Source organism: Chlorocebus sabaeus, chromosome 10 (assembly GCF_047675955.1).
Source record: "Chlorocebus sabaeus isolate Y175 chromosome 10, mChlSab1.0.hap1, whole genome shotgun sequence".
NCBI lineage: Eukaryota > Metazoa > Chordata > Mammalia > Primates > Cercopithecidae > Chlorocebus > Chlorocebus sabaeus.
Window position 1 is genome coordinate 65,039,375 of NC_132913.1, and position 16,685 is coordinate 65,056,059.

At 41.5% G+C, this 16,685-nt stretch overlaps 1 protein-coding gene across 1 annotated transcript in view; it reads right to left on the reverse strand.

Moving 5' to 3' along the window:
- The window catches only part of PDE11A (phosphodiesterase 11A), a 455,494-nt gene that overhangs the window by 133,405 nt on the left and 305,404 nt on the right, over positions 1–16,685 (reverse strand). The window contains exon 10 of the mRNA XM_073019839.1: positions 14,915–14,965. Within this exon, the coding sequence (XP_072875940.1) occupies positions 14,915–14,965 (51 nt within the window). The remainder of the gene's footprint in view (positions 1–14,914; positions 14,966–16,685) is intronic.

Sequence of the window (16,685 nt, forward strand, 5' to 3'; positions counted from 1 at the left end):
TTCCTATTTCACAGGGTGTCTTGAGACCAAAAGAGTTATGATTCACAAACACTTAAAAGATTTTGGATGAATTATTTCCAACTGAGAAAAAATAGGAAGAACAGCCAAACCAGAGCATGATTTCAAAAACAGAAAAGACAGAATATAGAACTATATAAAATAGTAAATACAAATACAAATAATGAAGTATTAGGTGTTCTGAAGGTCAAAAAAATAGGTTTAAAAAATTTAGTCAGCAGGGTGGTGGTAGCAGGATACGTGAATGAAGAAACTTATATAATAGTAAAGAGACTGCTAAATCAACTAAGAGTTAAAGGCACGGGGCTTTTGCCTCCAGCAGGGAAGAGAGACACTATCACTATAGCACACTCCAAAGAGGATAGGGCCAGTGTCTATCCTAAACAAACGAAAGGAATTCCTTTATTTTCATATAGTTTAGGGTACACAGGACAACAACCAGGAACATAAAAACAAGGGGTTTCAAACAGCATAAAGCAAGGGTTGGGACGAAATTGTCAGAAATTTCCATTGTCATAGGTCCCTGTTCAAAATCCCACCCAAGCATTATAATTTCCTTTGCCATAAAAATGGCAAAGATTTCAAGGAATTTGGTCACAAGGTAGAAATTTCTCCAGCACCCAGGTGCAAGGCATATCTTTAGGTGACATAAGGGTTACCCAATGAGTAAGTCTAGGATTCTCTCCTAAAACTGCATCTGCTTTAATCATTTGAGTAGACAGGTGCACCAAGATTTATATTGCAAGGTAGAAAGTGATGAATATGGCAGGAAGAAGGGCAAATGAGAAGGTCACTTTTGACTGAAGGACAGCAGGAATGACTTCATGGAGAAGGGGGCAGTTGATAAGGGTCAGATAGATTGTTAGGGCTTTATATATACAGATAGGGAGAAGGATGGGTGCAAACATATAAGAGGACAGGGAATGGGCAGAAAACACCAAGTAGAACTATTTGATTAAGGATGGCTCAGTGTGAGCATGGGAATCAGGCTGGAAAAGTGAGCTGAAAGTTAGTTTGGAATACTTTTAATGTCCAATTAAATAATTCAAATTGAAAGAATTTAGGGACTTCTAGAAGATACTAAACTTTGTGAGCTGGAACCTACGCCAACAGAAGCGTTCATCTGTTCATCTGTTAGCTCTGCACAGGATGGATTTGGGATAGGGTCAACAGCAGGAGGCGGGAGCCCAGCTAGGAGAGCAGTGTACAATAATGGCCTGCCTGAGGGAGAATGAGGATATGAACTGGTGAAGGCTGTGAGGATGGACAGGAGCAGGAGATGTTTGGAAAGCAGAATGGACAGGACTGCATGTGGGGGCGGGCGGTGATGAGGACCCCATGATGACTGTACAATGATAGCCAAAGTGTGCAACTGGAGATTGAGGGCTACAGAAGCCCAACAGCCAGGAGGTTGTAGCTCTGTGCATACTGAGTGAACAGCAGAGGGAAGGCCACCCATTGTGATGGCTAACCCAAGTCCCTCTCACTGAGGTGAGGGGCTATGTGTTCTTCATTTCCTGACTCCACAGCTAGAGTTATCAATGGATCTAATTAGAGGAAAACCAAAAAGAAAATAAAGTGATATAGTCCCAGATGCCCCAGCGTTCTGGAAGGTTCTGATGACTGTAACCTCTCCAGTTCCCTTCACAGTTCAGGAGTCAGGGATCTCACTGGGCCACACTGTTGCTCTCCATTGGACCTTCAGGACTTGTCGCCACTTTGTTCCTAGCACTCTGAAACAAAAATGAACCCTCCTTTATTTCACTGCCTCAGGTTCAGACTTCCTGCGCTTTCCTGTGTGACACTTAGGGAATGCAGTGAACTCTGCTGTGCTAACATGGGGGAGGGAGAAAATGGGAGAAAACCCTCCAGGCCTACTCATCCTCCCAGGGAAAAGAGATGCTCACAGTGACCTTGTGGGGACAGTGTCCTTGCTTTGTTTTCAAATAGAAGTGACAAACAGTGGCTGCTGAAGTTAATGTGAGGGGAGGTCGGGGTCACCACAGGATGTATTTTGGTCAGGCAGGTCCCTGAAGGGCCCTCAATCCCTAGCCGCTTAGCTCAGCAGGAGGAAAGACCAGCCTGGGCTTGCAGACCTGGTTTCCCTCATGCCCAGCACCCACTCCCCCACCCTCCGCCACTACCTTCAATACTCAAGAGTGACAAAGTACAACCATCCTTTTTCTGATGTGGCATTTGATTAAGACACAATTCATAAAGAGAGCTGGACATTTGAACGCAAAGCACTCCACATATTTATGGATGCGTCCTGATCAGTGCAAGCCACCCGGCTCTGCCGCTGCTTGTGAGCAGGAGATGCCCTTTAGGGTGCTGATGCAGCTGTTTCCTCTGCAGTCAATTACCTGGTGAAGGTTCAATAACTTTCCCTGATGATAAAAAACAAAACAAAACAAAACAAAACAAAACAAAAACTCGGATATTAAACTTGGCATAAATACTATTTAAAGTCAAAACAACTTCCTAAATTCCAAAGGCGGGCACAAAAGAGGAGACAGCATAGGCTAGGTACCGAAATCCTTTTATATGGCTTCGAAGTAATCTTTTAAACAACCTTAGAAATGAGCCGAGATGCACTGGAAAGCCACTGTTGGCATTTCGGAAGGTAGCATTTCAGGAAGGCCGTGAGAACTGAGACTGCAGAGAAACAAGACAAAGCTCCTGCCCTCTTTCTGGTACCCAGAAGTCCTGCTTTATCCCTGGCTGTGGAGGAGCCTCTATGGGTCATTCGCCCTGATGGGGAGGAGTTGGAGGTGCCCCTACCGATGGGGTGGGTAGTAAGCTCCCCAGCCTCTGCCATCCCGCAGCTGTCCATGGGACTTAGGTCTACCCCTCTTCCTCTTTGGCATTCTCTGTGTCACCTGAATTTGGGTAAATGCCATGGTGTTACCCTCTGTCTGCATAGTGCACTCTGCCTCTGCAAGGGGCTGCTGCAAGGATTGGGCTCTTCCAGGGCTTAGAAATTGATTGCACAGGGCGATGGCTAGCATGTGTAGTGCCTTTATGCCAACTGGAGAAAGGAACACCACCTGGCAGATCAACTACTAAAAGGCACCCCATGCATTGGCCAACCAAGGGGAGGGGGGCAGCCCTGCACCTGCCTGCTGTGCAAGGGGCCCTAGTGCAGGGCATATGGCAGACACACCTCCTGGCATAGCTGTAAAGGCAGTCTTGAGGGCTGAAGCTTCTTATTATACATGTTAGACTATTTCATGGATTAAAGTGTCTTCTCAAATCTAATTTATTTTTTAAGCCTAGTAAATCACATCCTATTGCTCAGTCTGCAAAGGAGGCCATAAGATCCTATTTTTGATGCAGTCATTCTTATTTCAGTATATAAATGCCACAAGGAATACCTATTCTTGGTACTTTATTTTATTTTATTTACCAGGATATTAATTTGTGGCCTAGGCATTAACATTGAAAACTTGAAATATGTATGAGGTAGTCCAAACCCAAACCCCAACCTGAGTTACTGGTGCTTAATTACTGAGGCAGTTATAGTGCTGTAAATGAGTTCATCTCTGATTGCAGCCGTAACCCATGCAGTTCTCAATTGAAGGAACGGATGATACAAGGTGGCAATATAACACCACAACGACCATGAGTTGATTTTAATTGGTAAACTAGCAATATGTAGTGATAATTGTTTGGTCTGTCCACCGCATTGGAATCTAAGGAAAGTCCATAAAATTACAGGAGCATATAATTGGGGTACTAAACTCATTTTCTTATGTTATCACAGCTGGCATCTTTAGGTTATTGAAAGCCTTTAAACCAGCCATCTTCAAGGAGATGTAATTGTCAGTATGGTCTTTATACATTATTCCTGTTAGCACAGAGCTGCAGAGATATAAACATTCACTAAAATCTGCACAAATTTTCTGTATATAACTTTCTTATTTCAAGTTCATGGAAGATCAGTAAATGTTAATGAGGATTAAAAACCATTTTTTAGATCCTGGTTTCCCCATTAGACGCACAGGACAATCAACCCATAAAGGATAATTTATTGATACTACAACCAGAATCAGACTTTCAAAATAGTTAATTCATTAGTTCCAGGAAGTTCTGTGATCTTTTTGTGTATAGGTGAACCTACAAGAAAGACTGTTCTTGAAGTATAAATGATATATCAGAATCAGGAAAAATAAACCCGAATTCTGACACTCTTGGATGAGTAATTATACGTTGTTTTATCTATTTATTCTTGCTGGACAGTCCAAGGACACTTCTAGAAAGGTTTTCACACTCTAATCCCATTCTCTCAGCCATCACTACTACACACTCCTCAAGGAAATTTTTCCCAACAGAAGTAATAGGGTTATCAGAATAAAATAGAACAACAACGCTCCCCCTAACAAGGCATTCTAGAATAGGGGGAGAAAATCCCAAAACATAAAGGGGTGTGAAATAGGAAGACCAGATATGAAGAAGGCTAAGATGGCATCAGCCTAGCATTAATGATTATTAAGGATTCACTACAGGTTTGTCTTATGTGAAATCAATCTTCCTGTAGACCCCACAATCTCTGAGTACAAATGGTACCAAACTAAGAGTAATTAATCGTGTATATATCACATTCTCCAACAGTACAGAGTCTCCATCTCTCCTACTTATTTTTGGGAGTACTCAGGGTATACCTTACCTGTCCTTAAAATGTGACCACTGAGCCTGCATTGATTCCATTGATGCCATCAGCTTCTGCTGGTCACACAGGTAGGAAGGGGCCCTGCCACCGGTCCATAGTGATGCTTCCTTCATTAGGCTGCTGCCTTCTGTTGTCTGCTGTTGGCACGCTGACCCTCATTCTATCAGGAGCATTTAATGCACTGAAACTATACCAAAGTCCATGCCTTCTGTATTTACTCACATTCTCAGCTAAGAACATGGATCCATGGGAGGCTGAGGTGAGGGATAAATCCAAGGTAAAAACTTCATGCTGAACTTGGAATCATCTAGACACTGAGGTCTGTGGCCTTAACTTTCATGAGGAAGAGTTCTCGATTCAGAAGGCCTGTTAGTCTCTCATATAAATAACTACAACTCACTTGTCGCCCAGACATTTCTGCATCCCAGATGTGATACAGCTTGGGTTCCAACTGAAGTCTGTCATACGTACGTGTGTAAAATTTTTTTTTTTTAATCATAGAATGTAATTTTTATTAACTTTACATCATAGTATTCAAGTTATGGAATATCAAGAAGAGTATACATCATTAAAGGACTCTGCATCATCTTATTTGGAAACGGTTAGTGCATTTTTGTTGTACTCAGGATAGTTGTACAATGCTAGGTGGAAATATGACCTTGTAATGGTCTTTGGGGACTAAGTATGATTTAAGAAGATGCATATGGGTGCCAAGTAAACAAGGGGAGAGGTTATGTTGGCACTTGCCATGGTACCCACTTATTGGGTCAAACATTCTTCTGGATGTTTCTGTAAAGGTGTTTCTTTTTTTTTTTTTTTTTTTTTAAATTTATTTATTATTATTAAACTTCAAGTTGTAGGGTACATGTGCACAACGTGCAGGTTTGCTACATATGTATACTTGTGCCATGTTGGTGTGCTGCACCCATCAACTCGTCATTTACATCAGGTATAACTCCCAATGCAATCCCTCCCCCCTCCCCCCTCCCCATGATAGGCCCCGGTGTGTGATGTTCCCCTTCCCGAGTCCAAGTGATCTCATTGTTCAGTTCCCACCTACGAGTGAGAACATGCGGTGTTTGATTTTCTGTTCTTGTGATAGTTTGCTAAGAATGATGGATTCCAGCTGCATCATGTCCCTACAAAGGACACAAACTCATCCTTTTTTATGGCTGCATAGTATTCCATGGTGTATATGTGCCACATTTTCTTAATCCAATCTGTCAATGATGGACATTTGGGTTGATTCCAAGTCTTTGCTATTGTGAATAGTGCTGCAATAAACATACGTGTGCATGTGTCCTTATAGCAGCATAATTTATAATCCTTTGGGTATATACCCAGTAATGGGATGGCTGGGTCATATGGTACATCTAGTTCTAGATCCTTGAGGAATCGCCATACTGTTTTCCATAATGGTTGAACTAGTTTACAATCCCACCAACAGTGTAAAAGTGTTCCTATTTCTCCACATCCTCTCCAGCACCTGTTGTTTCCTGACTTTTGAATGATCGCCATTCTAACTGGTGTGAGATGGTATCTCATTGCATTTCTCTGATGGCCAGTGATGATGAGCATTTTTTCATGTGTCTGTTGGCTGTATGAATGTCTTCTTTTGAGAAATGTCTGTTCATATCCTTTGCCCACTTTTGGATGGGGTTGTTTGTTTTTTTCTTGTAAATTTGTTTGAGTTCTTTGTAGGTTCTGGATATTAGCCCTTTGTCAGATGAGTAGATTGCAAAAATTTTCTCCCATTCTGTAGGTTGCCTGCTCACTCTGATGGTAGTTTCTTTTGCTGTGCAGAAGCTCTTTAGTTTGATGAGATCCCATTTGTCAATTTTGGCTTTTGCTGCTGTTGCTTTTGGTGTTTTAGACATGAAGTCTTTGCCCATGCCTATGTCCTGAATGGTACTACCTAGGTTTTCCTCTAGGATTTTTATGGTATTAGGTCTAACATTTAAGTCTCTAATCCATCTTGAATTAATTTTCGTATAAGGAGTAAGGAAAGGATCCAGTTTCAGCTTTCTACTTATGGCTAGCCAGTTTTCCCAGCACCATTTATTAAATAGGGAATCCTTTCCCCATTTCTTGTTTCTCTCAGGTTTGTCAAAGATCAGATGGCTGTAGATGTGTGGTATTATTTCTGAGGACTCTGTTCTGTTCCATTGGTCTATATCTCTGTTTTGGTACCAGTACCATGCTGTTTTGGTTACTGTAGCCTTGTAGTATAGTTTGAAGTCAGGTAGCGTGATGCCTCCAGCTTTGTTCTTTTGACTTAGGATTGTCTTGGAGATGCGGGCTCTTTTTTGGTTCCATATGAACTTTAAAGCAGTTTTTTCCAATTCTGTGAAGAAGCTCATTGGTAGCTTGATGGGGTTGGCATTGAATCTATAAATTACCTTGGGCAGTATGGCCATTTTCACGATATTGATTCTTCCTATCCATGAGCATGGTATGTTCTTCCATTTGTTTGTGTCCTCTTTGATTTCACTGAGCAGTGGTTTGTAGTTCTCCTTGAAGAGGTCCTTTACATCCCTTGTAAGTTGGATTCCTAGGTATTTTATTCTCTTTGAAGCAATTGTGAATGGAAGTTCATTCATGATTTGGCTCTCTGTTTGACTGTTACTGGTGTATAAGAATGCTTGTGATTTTTGCACATTAATTTTGTATCCTGAGACTTTGCTGAAGTTGCTGATCAGCTTAAGGAGATTTTGGGCTGAGACAATGGGGTTTTCTAAATATACAATCATGTCATCTGCAAACAGGGACAATTTGACTTCTTCTTTTCCTAACTGAATCCCCTTGATTTCTTTCTCTTGCCTGATTGCCCTAGCCAGAACTTCCAACACTATGTTGAATAGGAGTGGTGAGAGAGGGCATCCCTGTCTTGTGCCAGTTTTCAAAGGGAATTTTTCCAGTTTTTGCCCATTCAGTATGATATTGGCTGTGGGTTTGTCATAAATAGCTCTTATTATTTTGAGGTACGTTCCGTCAATACCGAATTTATTGAGCGTTTTTAGCATGAAGGGCTGTTGAATTTTGTCAAAAGCCTTTTCTGCATCTATTGAGATAATGATGTGGTTCTTGTCTTTGGTTCTGTTTATATGCTGGATTATGTTTATTGATTTGCGAATGTTGAACCAGCCTTGCATCCCAGGGATGAAGCCCACTTGATCATGGTGGATAAGCTTTTTGATGTGCTGCTGAATCCGGTTTGCCAGTATTTTATTGAGGATTTTTGCATCGATGTTCATCAGGGATATTGGTCTAAAATTCTCTTTTTTTGTTGTGTCTCTGCCAGGCTTTGGTATCAGGATGATGTTGGCCTCATAAAATGAGTTAGGGAGGATTCCCTCTTTTTCTATTGATTGGAATAGTTTCAGAAGGAATGGTACCAGCTCCTCCTTGTACCTCTGGTAGAATTCAGCTGTGAATCCATCTGGTCCTGGACTTTTTTTCGTTGGTAGGCTATTAATTATTGCCTCAATTTCAGAGCCTACTATTGGTCTATTCAGGGATTCAACTTCTTCCTGGTTTAGTCTTGGAAGAGTGTAAGTGTCCAGGAAATTATCCATTTCTTCTAGATTTTCCAGTTTATTTGCGTAGAGGTGTTTATAGTATTCTCTGATGGTAGTTTGTATTTCTGTGGGGTCGGTGGTGATATCCCCTTTATCATTTTTAATTGCGTCGATTTGATTCTTCTCTCTTTTCTTCTTTATTAGTCTTGCTAGTGGTCTGTCAATTTTGTTGATCTTTTCAAAAAACCAACTCCTGGATTCATTGATTTTTTGGAGGGTTTTTTGTGTCTCTATCTCCTTCAGTTCTGCTCTGATCTTAGTTATTTCTTGCCTTCTGCTAGCTTTCGAATGTGTTTGCTCTTGCTTCTCTAGTTCTTTTAATTGCGATGTTAGAGTGTCAATTTTAGATCTTTCCTGCTTTCTCTTGTGGGCATTTAGTGCTATAAATTTCCCTCTACACACTGCTTTAAATGTGTCCCAGAGATTCTGGTATGTTGTATCTTTGTTCTCATTGGTTTCAAAGAACATCTTTATTTCTGCCTTCATTTCGTTATGTACCCAGTAGTCATTCAGGAGCAGGTTGTTCAGTTTCCATGTAGTTGAGCGGTTTTGATTGAGTTTCTTAGTCCTGAGTTCTAATTTGATTGCACTGTGGTCTGAGAGACAGTTTGTTATAATTTCTGTTCTTGTACATTTGCTGAGGAGTGCTTTACTTCCGATTACGTGGTCAATTTTGGAGTAAGTACGATGTGGTGCTGAGAAGAATGTATATTCTGTTGATTTGGGGTGGAGAGTTCTATAGATGTCTATTAGGTCTGCTTGCTGCAGAGATGAGTTCAATTCCTGGATATCCTTGTTAACTTTCTGTCTCGTTGATCTGTCTAATGTTGACAGTGGAGTGTTGAAGTCTCCCATTATTATTGTATGGGAGTCTAAGTCTCTTTGTAAGTCTCTAAGGACTTGCTTTATGAATCTGGGTGCTCCTGTATTGGGTGCATATATATTTAGGATAGTTAGCTCTTCCTGTTGAATTGATCCCTTTACCATTATGTAATGGCCTTCTTTGTCTCTTTTGATCTTTGATGGTTTAAAGTCTGTTTTATCAGAGACTAGTATTGCAACCCCCGCTTTTTTGTGTTCTCCATTTGCTTGGTAAATCTTCCTCCATCCCTTTATTTTGAGCCTATGTATGTCTCTGCGTGTGAGATGGGTCTCCTGAATACAGCAGACTGATGGGTCTTGACTCTTTATCCAGTTTGCCAGTCTGTGTCTTTTAATTGGAGCATTTAGTCCATTTACATTTAAGGTTAAGATTGTTATGTGTGAACTTGATCCTGCCATTATGATATTAACTGGTTATTTTGCTCGTTAGTTGATGCAGTTTCTTCCTAGCCTTGATGGTCTTTACATTTTGGCATGTTTTTGCAATGGCTGGTACTGGTTGTTCCTTTCCATGTTTAGTGCTTCCTTCAGGGTCTCTTGTAAGGCAGGCCTAGTGGTGACAAAATCTCTAAGCATTTGCTTATCTGTAAAGGATTTTATTTCTCCTTCACTTATGAAACTTAGTTTGGCTGGATATAAAATTCTGGGTTTAAAATTCTTTTCTTTAAGAATGTTGAATATTGGCCCCCACTCTCTTCTGGCTTGAAGAGTTTCTGCCGAGAGATCTGCTGTTAGTCTGATGGGCTTCCCTTTGTGGGTAACCCGACCTTTCTCTCTGGCTGCCCTTAAGATTTTTTCCTTCATTTCAACTTTGGTGAATCTGGCAATTATGTGTCTTGGAGTTGCTCTTCTCGAGGAGTATCTTTGTGGCGTTCTCTGTATTTCCTGGATTTGAATGTTGGCCTGCCCTACTAGGTTGGGGAAGTTCTCCTGGACGATATCCTGAAGAGTGTTTTCCAACTTGGTTCCATTTTCCCCCTCACTTTCAGGCACCCCAATCAGACGTAGATTTGGTCTTTTTACATAATCCCATACTTCTTGCAGGCTTTGTTCATTTCTTTTTCTTCTTTTTTCTTTTGGTTTCTCTTCTCGCTTCATTTCATTCATTTGATCCTCCATCGCTGACATTCTTTCTTCCAGTTGATCGAGACGGTTACTGAAGCTTGTGCATTTGTCACGTATTTCTCGTGCCATGGTTTTCGTCTCTTTCATTTCGTTTGTGAGCTTCTCTGCATTAATTACTCTAGCCATCAATTCTTCCACTTTTTTTTTCAAGATTTTTAGTTTCTTTGCGCTGGGTACGTAATTCCTCCTTTAGCTCTGAGAAATTTGATGGACTGAAGCCTTCTTCTCTCATCTCGTCGAAGTCATTCTCCGTCCAGCTTTGATCCGTTGCTGGCGATGAGCTGCGCTCCTTTGCCGGGGGAGATGCGCTCTTATTTTTTGAATTTCCAGCTTTTCTGCCCTGCTTTTTCCCCATCTTTGTGGTTTTATCTGCCTCTGGTCTTTGATGATGGTGATGTACTGATGGGGTTTTGGTGTAGGTGTCCTTCCTGTTTGATAGCTTTCCTTCTAACAGTCAGGATCCTCAGCTGTAGGTTGTAGCTGTAGGAGATTGCTTGAGGTCCACTCCAGACCCTGTTTGCCTGGGTATCAGCAGCAGAGGCTGCAGAAGATAGAATATTTCTGAACAGCGAGTGTACCTGTCTGATTCTTGCTTTGGAAGCTTCCTCTCAGGGGTGTACTCCACCCTGTGAGGTGTGGGGTGTCAGACTGCCCCTAGTGGGGGATGTCTCCCAGTTAGGCTACTCAGGGGTCAGGGACCCACTTGAGCAGGGAGTCTGTCCCTTCTCAGATCTCAACCTCCGTGTTGGGAGATCCACTGCTCTCTTCAAAGCTGTCAGACAGAGTTGTTTGCGTCTGCAGAGCTGCTGCGTTTGTTATTATTTACTGTGCCCTGTCCCCAGAGGTGGAGTCTACAGAGACAGGCAGGTTTCCTTGAGCTGCTGTGAGCTCCACCCAGTTCGAGCTTCCCAGCAGCTTTGTTTACCTACTTAAGCCTCAGCAATGGCGGGCGCCCCTTCCCCAGCTTCGCTGCTGCCTTGCCGGTAGATCACAGACTGCTGTGCTAGCAATGAGGGAGGCTCCGTGGGTGTGGGACACTCCCGGCCAGGTGTGGGATATGATCTCCTGGTGTGCCTGTCTGCTTAAAGCGCAGTATTGGGGTGGGAGTTACCCGATTTTCCAGGTGTTGTGTGTCTCAGTTCCCCTGGCTAGGAAAAGGGATTCCCTTCCCCCTTGCGCTTTCCAGGTGAGGCAATGCCTCGCCCTGCTTCAGCTCTCGCTGGTCGGGCTGCAGCAGCTGACCAGCACTGATCGTCTGGCACTCCCCAGTGAGATGAACCCAGTACCTCAGTTGAAAATGCAGAAATCGCCGGTCTTCTGTGTCGCTCGCGCTGGGAGTTGGAGACTGGAGCTGTTCCTATTTGGCCATCTTGCTCCGCCCCCCTTAAGTCACGTGTGTAAAATTTGACCTCCAGATTTTTGTCAGCACTGGATGAATCAGTTTCTTCCCAAACTCTGGCTTAAGCTCTGAATCACTGATCACTAGTCTGGTTGGGTAGAGTCCAATACATTGGGACTCAGCCATCCTTTAACTCAGTGGTCCTCATCCTATTTGGCACCAGGGACCAGTTTCATGGAAGACAATTTTTCCATGGACCTGGGAGGAGTAGGGGTGTGGGGATGGTTTTGGAATAAAACTGTTCTACCTCTTATCATCAGGCATTAGATTCTCATAAGGAGCACAGAACGTAGATCCCTCACATGCGCAGTTCACAATAGGGTTTGCGCTCCTATGAGAATCTAATGCCATGGCTGATCTGACAGGAGGCAGAGCTCAGCTGGTAATGCTTGCACACCTGCTGCTCACCTCCTTCTGTGTGGCCTAGTACCAGTCCGTGGCCTGGGTTGAGGACCCCTGTTTTAACTCATGAAATCACATGGATAACTCTGATTCCAGACTTCAAATCATTGCACATTAAAAAGAAAATTTTTTACAATCATCTTTGTTAAAAAAGTACTGCAGATAGGAAGAATGACAATATACTTGAATGTAAACATGGTTTGTCATATATATTGGTCAAAACAAAGCACATATTTACTGTTCTTTAGCTACAATGTTAGAAAACTTCCATTGCATGTATTCCAGCCTGGAATCTCAGTACATGCTTTTCACTGTCTATGTGCAAGATTATTTTAAGCCCACTACATTTTAATGTTATTGCTGCAGTTATAACAGACATCAACTACCAATTAGAATAATGTTTTATTTACTGTATATATCAAGAAAACTCCCATTTTAAAATGGCAAAAATGATCTATTATATCTCAATTACATTGTAATAGGATACTAGCTAATATCTTTCATGATAAAATCTAGAGTAAATCAGTTAAATTCTCAATCTTGATAATTTTAAGATGAAATAACCCTTTTTTCTCAAATTTAAATACTTCATATTTAGTATATTTGTGAGCTAACAATAGAAATGCATACCAAATTCCAGGGCAATGTTTTCTTTAAGCAAAAAATTAAGCCTGAATGTTGGCACCTGTAGAAAGTAAACAGCTAGTCCGGGCGCAGTGGCTCACACCTGTAATCCCAGCACTTTGGGAGGCAGATCACAAGGTCAGGAATTCGAGACCAACCTGACCAACATGGTGAAACCCCGTCTCTACTAAAAATACAATAATTAGCAGGGCATGGTGATGTGTGCCTGTAATCCCTGCTACTTGGGAGGCTGCAGCAGGAGAATCACATGAACCCAGGAGGTGGAGGTTGCAGTGAGCCGAGGTTGTGCCACTGTACTCCAGACTGGGTGACAGAGAGCCAGACTCTGTCTCAAAAGAAAAAAAAGTAAATTACTATGGATTTTGGCCTGCTATATCTCTGGGCAGCTCTTGCAGTCACATTTAGTCATATGAGTCAAAGCTCATATTATCACCTTTGCTGTCTTTCTTCTTGCCTACCACTTCCCTCTTTCAGCAATGATGATAATTATAATAATAGCAAAAATATAATATAAACATTATATGAGCATTTTAGCAGGAATTGGATATTTTCATAAATAGGATTTCTGAATAATTGAACTTTATTGGCTAAAATAAAAAAGGCTTAAATATTTTTGATGGAAATATTTATAAAATTTGTATACATTCAGTAAAATTTATATGAAATATAAAAAATAATTATATATTATCACCATGTTAAAATTAATGACTAATTGCTTCGATTACTAGAACCATTGGTACTCTGGATTTATTTATTCATTCACTTATCCATCCATTCATTCATCCATTCAACAAGTATTTATTGAGTATTACTATATCCCAAGGACCATAAAAGGAAGGAGAGATACAGCAGTGAACAAAACATACAATTAGTGCTGTCCTGATGGAGCTTGAGTTCAAGCTGGTATGCAGGATGTTTTCCTCTGCAACAAATGGGCCCTGACTGCTGTGGTTTTAGTTGTTCTGTTTCCTCCCTCTGCTGTCAGCTGTCACCTTATCTCTCCCTTTTTATCTGTGTTACAATTGTAAGTCTTTCCCCAAAGCATCTCTCTAAGTCAATAATAGACCCTATCCTTGGATGGAGCCCAAGTAGTTCCTATGCTCACAGTGTATGTGCTGCCTCTGGCCCTTGCAAGGAGTTCTTTTATCCCTACTCTCAGTGTTTGGCACAAACATCTTCCTTTGCTCCCTTTCATCATTCATGTGCTCAGTTCTAATGATCTGATTCAATTCTTAGGCCCAATGGTCTCTGCGCCATATATATGCAAATGGGACTCTTAGAAAAGTAGCCATCACCAAGTGATATTACATTCTAATATTGCAATACAAAACATGATCTTTCTCATGACTGTGGTAGCTTTTCCTGATAATTTTCTGAACCGCCACCTATATGTAAAAAGACAGGCACCAAAAATTTCAAAAGGAAAGGAAATCAATTTCCCGTTACTCCAGTGTTTTGCTCATTGCTAAACTGCCTGGTAGGAGTGCAGGGACACAAGCAAGAATTCTGAATTGCACTTAAGGAAATGGTAGTAACTAAGGTGATAAGGAATATCTAACACTCATTCATAGACTCATCAGATGTTGGAGTTGAAAGGGGATCACCCTGTGCGGTAGGGAAGCACGGTGGTTAAGAACTCCAGTTCTGGGGCCAGATTGCTACACCTCTTACAATTGTTTGACCGTGGCCTGGCATCTCCGTGCTTCCATTTATTCATCTGTAAAACAGTTTGCTTTTCACAGGGTTGTGAGGATTAAATGAATTAATGCAGGTAAAATGCCTGGTAGTGCGTCTGGCACACAGTGTTAGCTATTATTATCTCAATCTAGTCATATATTTTTACAGATGGAAATACAGTCCTAAGATTTTAACTGAACAGCAAATTAGAAGTAAAACCGATGCCAAAACCAGGTGTCTTGACTCTCACCATATTACAGATTTTTTCCCCTGATATTGTGCTTTCTTAATAAATGGGAAGAAATACTGAATCATGTAAATGGTTATAAAATGACTACTCAGTTATATATAAGTCCCTCTTCCCCTCTAAAACAGAAATATACAAATACACCTTTGCCCATTGCTAGTCCTCCAGCTCCCAATGAGCAGGATTAATTCTCTAGAGGCAAGTGACAGAGCTCAGGAAGCCAAGAGAAGTTTAACTGTATGCACTAATAAGGAAACCATCTTCTTCCTTACCTTAAACTTGTCAACTTCAGCTTTTGAACATGTTGCATGATATGATAGCACCTGATTCAGAAGAAAAAAATAATTTTAATAACTATACATGACTGTATTTTTTGAAATTCTCCTGGCTTAAAAATAAGCTTTGCTCATGTATATCACCTTGATTTAAAGGTGGATTTTAATGTATGGCAAGATACAACCTGTCTAATAACATTCTCTGACATAATTCACATATTAAAGAATATTTTATACTGGAATTTTTCTATAGGTAGTTATTTTATGAAAAGGACAATGGCCAGGTGCAGTGCTTCATGCCTGTAATCCCAGCACTTTGGGAGGGCGAGATGGGCAGATCACTTGAGTCCAGGAGTTTGAGACTAACCTGGGAAACATGGCGAAAGCTTGTCTCTACAAAAAATCCAAAAACTAGCTGGGCATGGTGGTGTGTGCCCATAGTCCCAGTTATTCGTGGAGGCTGAGAGGGGAGGATCACCTGAGCCCAGGGGGTCGAGGCTGCAGTGAGCTAGGATCATGCCACCACACTCCAGCCTGGGCGATAGAGTAAGACCCTATCTAAAAAAAACAAAACAAACAAACAAAACAAACAAACAAACAAAAAACAAGACTTGATGTAGCTCAAAACTATAGTTCCCAAAGGATGTGAATACTTGTCCTGTGAAATGCTCTAAAAGCAAATGAAAAGCTAGAGCATGTGTGTGTGATCTGTAGCAAACAGGTTGATGACTCAACTTCCATTTCCTCACCTATTCTCATTTGCCTGCTTTTATTATATTAGGAAAGATTATATTGATATATACATCTGTGACCCCTTTTGTAAGAGGATTGTGCTTCCTTGCCCTGTTTACATCCACATTGGCATGTGACTTCTTTTGGCCAATGGGATGTGGGGAAAGTAACAAATGCCACTTTTGAGTGTGTCTTCAACAGCAATCACATGGTTCTGCCACCTCCTTTTTCCCTCCGCCATGGGAAGGGCATGGCCTGAGAGGGGCTGATCCTTCAGTCTGAGCCCCCAAATAAAGAAGACATATTGAGCAGAACTGCAGCCAACCTGCAGCTGATGACATATTATGTGAGTGAGAATCAACTTTTGCAATTTATCTGCATCAGAACTCACTGATACAGAGGCTTAAAAGTAAAAACCCTAATTCACAGGCTCCCTGCAGCTGGGGGTGGTCCTACAGGGTTGCCTTTATGCCACTGTGTTGGTCAATGAATTATAAGTGGGAGTGTTGGCACTGCTTCTTTCTTTTTTCTTCCTTTGTGGAATACAGCTGTAAAGCCTGGAGGTGCAGCAAAATCTGGTGTGTATGAGGTGACAAGCATGGTAGTGAATGCCAGCTTGCTGTGAACAGAACAGAAAGGAAAAGAGAAAGGAGCCTGACCCTGGGCTCCCCTGCCCCAGATGTCTTGTTGTGTGAGTCAAATAAATGCGCATTGGTGGTATTTCATAAGGCATATTTACAGACATATGGACACTCATACATAAATAGCATATGTATGTTATATGTTTTATGCTGCCAGACACATTTTTTGTCGTTGTTTTGTTTTAGAGACAGGTCTCACTCTATCGCACATGCTAGAATGCAGTAGTGTGATCATAGCTCACTGAAGCCTTGACCTCCTGGGCTCAAGTGATTCTCTCATCTCAGCATCCCAAGTAGCTGCGACCACAGGCATACACCACTATGCTCAACTAATTTTTGTATTGTTTTGTAGAGACAGGGGTCTCATCATGTTTTCCAGGCTGGTCTGAAACTCC